General features: G+C 44.3%; 1 protein-coding gene across 1 annotated transcript in view; it reads left to right on the plus strand.

Annotated features, from left to right (window-relative positions):
* DNAH9 (dynein axonemal heavy chain 9) overlaps positions 1–8,766 on the plus strand; it is a 376,206-nt gene that overhangs the window by 124,961 nt on the left and 242,479 nt on the right. The window contains exon 28 of the mRNA XM_026456281.1: positions 5,691–5,795. Within this exon, the coding sequence (XP_026312066.1) occupies positions 5,691–5,795 (105 nt within the window). The remainder of the gene's footprint in view (positions 1–5,690; positions 5,796–8,766) is intronic.

The raw sequence follows: 8,766 nt of genomic DNA on the forward strand, positions 1-8,766 counted from the left end.
AGATAGATAGATAGATAGATAGATAGATAGATAGATAGATAGATAGAGATAGAGTATAACCCAGTTTTATTTGGAGGGACAAGGGATATATGTTATCATCAGGGGAGCTAGTTAACACCTAGATAGCATAATCCTGGGTCCTCATGTGCCCTACAAACTTTAGACCCTGGAATATTCCAGAATAGGGGGAGAGCCACAGAGTGGGCTGGTCAGGAAAGACATGTGGAGGATGTGAGACCCAACCAAGGCTCAATTTTGGGGTTGGTAACAGAGAGAGCATGCGGTATTTTCACACATTCTAACCCATTAGAATGTCAGCTTTAAAGCCGGGACCAAGTTCGATGTGTGGCCAGTATCTGTCCCCAGCCCTCATTCTGACTTCACCCTGTGAGCCCTCCTCACAGAACCCGGCTAGGAGGAGAAAAAGGGTGAGAGGTCAGGAAGAGCTGCTGTACACTTCTCCAGGGGAGGTTTTGATGTGTCATTCATGACACTCACAGCAATATACTCTGTTCAGGTCTGTCCATAGTTAAAGCTGGAAATAAATATGGAACAAGGGCTAAGCTGCCTTAGAGAGGATCAAAAACAGGAGATAAGGAGGGGAAGGACTGAAAGCCACTGAAAGCATCTCACTTTGAAGTGGGGGCTGCAGAAAGAATCTGCAGGCTTCAGAACTGGAGCAAAAGCATAAAGATTGGCAGTCACATGAAGTGAGAAAGGAAGAGACTGGAAGCAGGATAAGGTTTTGGTGAGAGCATCTCCGTCATTCAAACCAGAGGGAATGAGGAACCAGCTGATGTGGTAGTAGACATGGAAAAGCATAAGAGGCTTAAAATGTAACCAGGTAAGTGATACCTCGGGAACATGGGGAGGGAGTCTGTAGTGAAGCAAAGGGAGAGGTTGAAGAGGGGAGTCTAGGCTGTGGTCAAGGACCCTCGCAGTCTCCTCTGCCTTAGAAATCCTATAAGCAGCATCACCTCACTTAACTCATGAGGACTGAGCGTGCAGTGAGCTGGGGAGAATAGGAGAACAGTGCAAAGACATGAAGCAAAGGGAAAGTTATTGCTTTACTCTGTTATCCTGGATGGAAAACCTATAAAACCAGCCACTTTCTCTGAAAATGACTGCAGTTTTAGTGCCGAAACATCCTTTATATTATAGCTGCAATACTTTCCCCTCTTGATCTCAATTTGGAGATGCCACTGCAGGGACATCAAATGGTTCCAAACCTGAAAGTGTTTGGAACTATTTCCAGCCCTCTCTGCAGCGGCCGTATTGTGGATACTACACCTTTTCTTAAGACCCTACTCCCTTCACTTCAGAAATGCTATACTTACACAATCCTCCTCCTGAGTCTCTGGTCTCCTGGCTTCTTGGTCTCATTTGCTGATCCTCTTTTATAATTTCCAGTGTGATGTGTATACCTATGGCTCCTTTATGGAGGCATGTCTGTTCTCCAGCTTTACCTGAGTCCTAGTCCTGTCTCTCTCTAACGGGGCAGTGGATGTCTCTCGAATGCCCTTCTCTTGCATTGTGGTTAGCACCCTTCCTTTCTCCCTGCCAGATTCCCCATCATCAGGAAGGACCATCTCATTGTCCCTGAGATCCTGGTGGAAAGCTTCAGGCAGCCTGGTTACTTAATGTCCTTCCTTCCCCACCTCTAATCAGTCACCAATGTCGATTCTGCCTTCAGCACCCTTCTCACTTCCAGGCCTTTGCCCTATTCTTTCCATTCTCCTAGTCCGAAAGCTCACCATCCCACAGCAAGATAATGCCCCAGCCTCGCCGATAGGACCAGGAGATAGGTGGTGAGCTAAACACATGGGTTACATTAGGGTCCTGGGGTTCAGCCGCAGGCCCTGGGGTGGGGGAGAATTGTGGAGGTGATAAGCATCCACCTGTGGAAACTCCACTTCGTTTATTTTATATTTTGTGTTTTCATTTTATAAAAAGGGTCTTCAGTTTGAAAAGCCTTCAAAATCACTGTTAAAAATTGAATTTTTAAAACATCTTTTTTATACATCATAATTGTACCTATTAATGGGGTACATGTTATATTTTGATATACGTATACAATGTATAATGATCGAATCAGGGTAATTAGGATAACCATCATCCCAAAGATTTATTGTTTCTTTGTGTTGGGAATATTCCAAATCTCCTCTTCTAGCTATTATGAAATATAAAATAAATTATTAGTAACCATAGTCCCCTATTGTGCTGTTGAACACGATAACTTATTTCTTATGTCTAGCTGTATGTTTGTACCGATTAACCAACTTCTCTTCATCTTCTCCTTCGCCCTACCCTTCCCAGCCTCTGGTAACCATCATTCTACTCTCTACCTCCATGAGATCAACTTTTTTAGCTCTCACATATGAGTGAGAGCATGTGGTATCTGTCTTTCTGTGCCTGGCTTCTTTCACTTAAGATAATATCCTCCAGTTACATCCCTGTTGCTGTAAATGACAGGATTTCATTCTTTTTAATAGCTGAACAGTATTGCAATGTGTGTATACCCTACATTTTCTTTATGAGTTCATCCATTGATGGACACATAGGTTGATTCCATATCTTAACTATTGTGAATAGTTAAACATGGATGTCGATTTCTGAATTTCCACTTAGTATTTGTGACACTTGGATTGTTTTGCAAATGAAATGGAATAATGTAAGGCAGTTGTCCCCAACCATTTTGGCACGAGGGACCAGTTTCGTGGAAGCCTATTTTTCCATGGACTGCAGTAGTGCGGGATGGTCTCGGAATGATTCAAGCACATTACATTTGGTGTGCACTTTATTTCTGTTATTATTACATTGTAATATACAATGAAATAATTATACAAGTCACCATGATGTAGAATCAGTGGGGTCCCTGGTCGTCTCTTCCTGCAACTAGATGATTCCATCTGGGGGTGATGGGAGACAGTGACAGATCATCAGGCATTAGATTCTCATAAGAAGCACCCAGCCTAGATCCCTCACATGTGCAATTCACAATAGGGCTCATGCTCTCTTGAGAATCCAATGCTGCCACTGATCTGACAGGAGATGAAACTCAGGCAATAATGCAGGTGATGGGAAGCAGCTGTCAATACAGATGAAGCTTTGCTCACTCACCTGCCGCTCACCTCCTGCTGTGCAGCCTGGTTCCTTAACAGACCACAGACAGTCACCCAGAGGCTGGGGACCCCTGATTTAAGGCACAGAAACACAACGTCTGGAACTTCCATCACCACCTCAGACAGAATGTCCCTGATGGCTCAATCTGAAGTCTCCATGTCACCCCCATTTTAAGACTCCAGTGGGGCTTTATCACTGTCTTATTTGTTGTTATTGCTTATTGTCTATTTTCCTCATGGGAATGTGAGACCCATGAGAATAGAGGCATTGTCTATCTTGTTCTTCTGATTCTTCATGACCCAGAACCATCTCCAGCACGTAGTACCTGCTCAATAAATATTTGTTGCAATGAATGAAAAAAGAAATCTTTTAATTCCAGAAGCTCAATGAAAATGGGTTTTATTTTTCTCTTCCTCTTTAAAGTCTGCCCTACAGCCAGGCGCAGTGACTCACGCCTGTAATCCAAACACTTTGGTAGGCCAAAACAGGTGGATCACTTGAGGCCAGGAGTTCGAGACCAGCCTGGCCAACATGGTGAAACCCCGTCTCCACTAAACATACAAAAATTATCTGTGCGTGGTGGTGCACGCCTGTAATCTCAGCCACTTAGGAGGCTGAGGCAGGAGAATTGCTTGTACCCAGGAGGCAGAGTTTGCAGTGAACTGAGATTGTGCCACTTCTCTCCAGCCTGGGTGACAGAGCAAGACTCCATCTCAAAATAAATAAATAAATAAATAAAATCTGCCCTACATCCTACCTAGCCTATGTGGCAGTTAGACCAATCCTCTCATACCATTGCTCTGCTCATGTTCTCTGCTGCAAACCTCCCAAGATCCCTCATAGTAATTCAAGACTTTTTATAACCATGACTTCCTTTAGTAATTCAACTTTCCAATCAAAATGGCTCTGTCATTTTTCTCTGCACACACCATTATTCTGCTTGTATTTCTTCCATAATCTTCCTCCTCCTGGAAAGCCTCACCCCTTCCATTCTGTCTACACAGACACCCCTGTCCTATAAAGCCATCATTTCTCATGTGTGTCCTAAAGCATGTCGTTTTCCGTGAGATCCCCGTATCTTCTGACTCTAATCCTAGCCATGTAATGCAGTGAAACTAATGTTTTTGTTACAGGACTTCTCAGCACCCTTACGCTAATACAAATTGTAACTGGGCCAAAATGGGTTGAAGAATGTGTTTCCCAAATTTGCTTGACCAAAAAGCCCTTTCTTCGAAGAGCATCTTTCAGGCCTATGGTTCCACGGAATAAATTTTGGGAGGTGCTGTTGTGCTGCCATCTGACTTTCACCTTTTTGGCAAAACTGATCACTCGGGAGCATGCTGACCCACTCTTCTGTGAACTCCATGACATTTGTGGTTTATGTTATTCAATGAAACCACTACTGATGCAGTAATTTTCCTGTTTTTATGTATGTACCTTATCTCCTCAAGCTGACCAAAAGTTCTTAGACTGAGCTCCCCTGTGTCCAGCACATGATCTGTGCACAGAGCTGATTGTCAAAAAATGCCCACTGAAGGCTGGGCATGGTGGCTCACGCCTGTCATCCCAGCACTTTGGGAGGCCGAGGGGGGCAGATCGCGAGGTCAGGAGTTTGAGACCAGCCCTGACCAACATGGTGAAACCCCGTCTCTACTAAAAGTACAAAAATTAGCTAGGCATGGTGGTGCACGCCTGTAATCCCAGCTACTCAGGAGGCTGAGGCAGGAGAATCACTTGAACCTGGGAGGTGAAGGTTGCAGTGAGCCAAGATTGCACCACTGCACTCCAGCCTGGGCAACAGAGTGAGACTCCGTCTCAAAAAAAAAAAAGAAAAGAAAAAAGAAAATGCCCGCTGAATAAATGAATGGTGCTTTTCCATTATTTGCATTTCCCTGGTATTTTAATGACGTCTCCTTGCCAATGACCTTGTGAGTGTCTCCCCGAAACCTATCCCTTTATGTTGCCCCATCACTTACCAGTTCATATTGAATGCCCAGGATGGCTTTTACTTTTAGGACAGAAATGCATTATTCCCTTGTAAATTCTTTCCTTGCTGTCATTTGAAAAGATTTACCTTTAGTGTTTTTTGGTTTGTTTGTTTTTTTAACAGATGTTATCACCTCCTGTCTTTGTCTCCAGCTACCTCACCACTCTGGAAAACCTGAGTGGTTGGGCATAGATTTAAAGATACAGACATAAATTTTTCCATCAGTGCATGACAAAGGCTGGGTGGAAGCCTTTTTGTCTGTATAGCATAAGAAAAATCATCTTTTATTCATTTCCTGGGATTTTGAAAGCTACAGAATCAACAATAATGCAACCCTGATGACATTTTAAAGGGATTTTCATCCAAGTGTCTTGAAAAGGTTCTGTTTAATCCTGTGACTTCTGTTGACACCCCATAACCATCAAACATTTAATTGTTCTTGAAATTTTAATACAAATTTCTGACCAGTGGTCTTTAGGGGGACTAGAAGTATCTATAATAAAAGGGATGGAGAATGACTTCAACACGTATTGATAAGCCTGGCCTGCCAGTAATTTAATCTTTGCACATTTTCTTGCAGTCTTGTGGCAACATCTACAAAGGCCTCGCTCAGACTGGCGCCTGGGGCTGCTTTGATGAGTTTAATCGAATCTCCGTGGAGGTCTTGTCAGTAGTGGCGGTGCAGGTAGGGGCCGGAAGTTGGTGGAAGCCTTGTGGTCTTTATGTTGGTCACTGCAGAAGTCTATGTCCTCTTGTTTTCGACCTCTCCTTAGCATCTGCATCCCTTTTTCCCTTGTCATTTCACACCCCTTTCTCCACCCTCTAAACTCAGGCTCCAGGGAGGCTGTCCTTCAAAATGGGTATCCTTCAGTTATCCACCAAAGTAGATCCATTTACTTGGCTTTGGGACTCTGTTTTGTTCTCTGTAAAATGGGGAGAAAGAAGATCTGTCCTACCTGCTTCATCTGGGTTCAGAAACATGAAGATGGCAGAGCTCAGCTCCTTGGAAAGGCCATGTTCTTTGGTTATAAACCAAGGCTTAAATTTCAGTTATTTTATTTCCTTTTGGAATCTTTGGGCAAGTTGTTCCACCATGCCCAGCTTAATAAAATGAAGAATATAGCATGAATGCTTTTTGAATGAAGTCACTTTTGGGGTAAGATTTTATGTAAGCATGCCACTTGTCTTTCAAGTCATCCAGAAAGCATTTATTAAACACCTACAGCGTAGTAAGTGTTATGCAAAAGACAGGTGAAGTTTCCCAGTTGAATAGAATGTGATCTCTAACAAAAAAAAAAAAAAATGGAGCTCTTGAGATAGACGTGAGTACTTTCAATGTTCTAGAGGTGACTTCAATTCTGACTGAGCATAAGACTTCCAAATGCGTTACCTTGAAAAGATGGAGAGGATTCTGGATTTGGGTCAGGATCCCATGAACAATAGGAGGAGGAGAAGGGGGAAGGGGAACGTGAATAAGTTTTTGTTGAAATTCTGTACCAGGCACTTTTCATACATCATCTTTCACATCATGAAAGATCTTTCACGTCTTTCCACCATGGCCCTGCAAGCCACTATTCTCCCCATTATACATGTGGAAAAACTGAACATCAGAGGGGAACTGTACCTTGTCCATGGGTAGACTTTTGGAAAGTGGGAGGGTTGGTAGGTGCACCCTGTGCTCTCACTGATGTTGTCTGGGTGCAGATGTGGGCACTGATCTGGTTTCTAGTGGGTAAAATGCCAAAGGAGAAAATAAGGCTGGAGAGGCAAGTTCGAACCCAATAGCAGCAGGCTGAAATGCCTTCCTCAGCAGGCAGCAGGGAACCCCCAGAGACATCCGGGAGGGAGATTGCCCCTCTATTTGGCAGCAATGTGAAGGAGGGGCTGAGCAACAGGAAAACTGGTGGCTGAGGGCAAGTCAGGGGTCTCTCCCAGGGCTTCTTACTGCAGCTGTGCAGGCTCCATTCCCCCAGGAACCCCATCTCCAAGATAAAGCACATCGTTTGCCAACATCTATTCCATACCCCTCCCTGTAGGCTGAACGCCCCCATCTCCTGCTAGGGGTGGCTGGTTTGAGAACCCCCATCCTGCCCTTATCTCAACAGAGCAAAGCAATCACAAGGCCATCATGTGATGATCAAAGCTGTGGCGAGGTGCTTGGGACAATGATATGCCTGGTGCTCCCAGTGTGTGCCACACACCATACAATCAAAAATGGTTTAATGTTGCTTGTGTTTGCTTTCATTTCCAAAACAGTATGCTCACAGTACAGAAAAAGAAAAACCTAGCTATGAGAGACTCTTTGGTCCCTACAGGTTTCTGTAATCTTTTCAGGTCCAGACAAAGGAATAAGGAAAGCGGTTAGCTTGACTGACATTTTTCTAAGGCAAGAGGGTGGGATTGAGGGGACGGTGGCAGAAGAGGGGTTGGAGGAAACATCAGGCAAAAGGTTGCCCCTGGCAGGGAAAGATGACTGAGCCAGCATCATCCCTGTCCCCCTTTGCCCTGGCAGGAGCCAGCATCCATCCACATAGCTCCCACATGTTGTCACCTCTCATCCTACAGACTGTGCTTTTCACAGGTAGGCTTGGACATGGGGCTGTGGGTGGGGTGCTGAAGCAACTGAAAAGCTGAACAGAGGTAGGGCTCACACCATCCGCAAATCCATGCCACCTTCATCTCCGGCTGCCCCGAAAGCCACAGGCAGTCAAGGGGCTCTGCCAGGTCCCTTCACTCACCAAGGTGGTCTGTCTTTCCATCTCTCATGTTTGACAGCCACTGACTCTGGTCCACACTCTTCCTTGGTGAAGATCTGAAAGTTGCCAGAATGTGAGGCTCTTCCCTGGTTTCCAGTGGTGAAATATGGTTTTTCCCTTTCTTTGGGTTTGTTCTGTTCAGCAGCAGTTAGTAGAGGTAGGAAGACAAATGGCTAGCCTGGACACTCTTGGACTGAAACCCTTGACCAGCTTGGCTCGAAAGAGCTGGTTGTGTGCATCTCAGCAGCATCACATGAGTGTAGCTTGAAATGGGCTATGGTGAGAGTCCTTCCATCATGAAAACTGCCAAATTTTATGAATCAAGGGCATTTTTGCTCCCCTGGAGAGCTGGTTGTTAAAAATTTACCAGCGCAACTCTGCGTTGTAAGGATGTAAGCTGAATGTTGCCAGATCTTTTACATTTTAAAGAGAGACCAGGCATCCGGATTTTTATAAGAAATCAAATATGTTTCCTGGCTGCTTTCACTTTTGGCTGGTCACTTCACAACCTGGAATAAGGAATAATGCCAGTGTTCGATGCTGGCTCAGCCACTTACTAGCTGTGTGACCTTGAGCATATCCATGTCTCAAGATCCACATCTGTAAAGGGAGTTAATAATAGCACCTCCTTGAGGCAGTAGTAATAATTTTTAAATGAGTTAATACCTCTAAAGCACTTTTTTTTAAAGCCCTACAGAGAATGGTCACTCAACAAATGCTTTGATGATGATGATAATGGTGGTGGTGATGTTAGTGATGATGATAATGTTAATGGTGATGATGGTAGCGGTGATGGTGATCATTATGCTAATGGTGGTGATGCTGATGATGATGATAGCAGTGGTAATGGTGTTGATGATTATTCTAATGATGATGGTGATGATGGAGATGATCATGGTG

This window comes from Piliocolobus tephrosceles, chromosome 16 (genome assembly GCF_002776525.5).
Source record: "Piliocolobus tephrosceles isolate RC106 chromosome 16, ASM277652v3, whole genome shotgun sequence".
Taxonomy (NCBI): Eukaryota; Metazoa; Chordata; class Mammalia; order Primates; family Cercopithecidae; genus Piliocolobus; species Piliocolobus tephrosceles.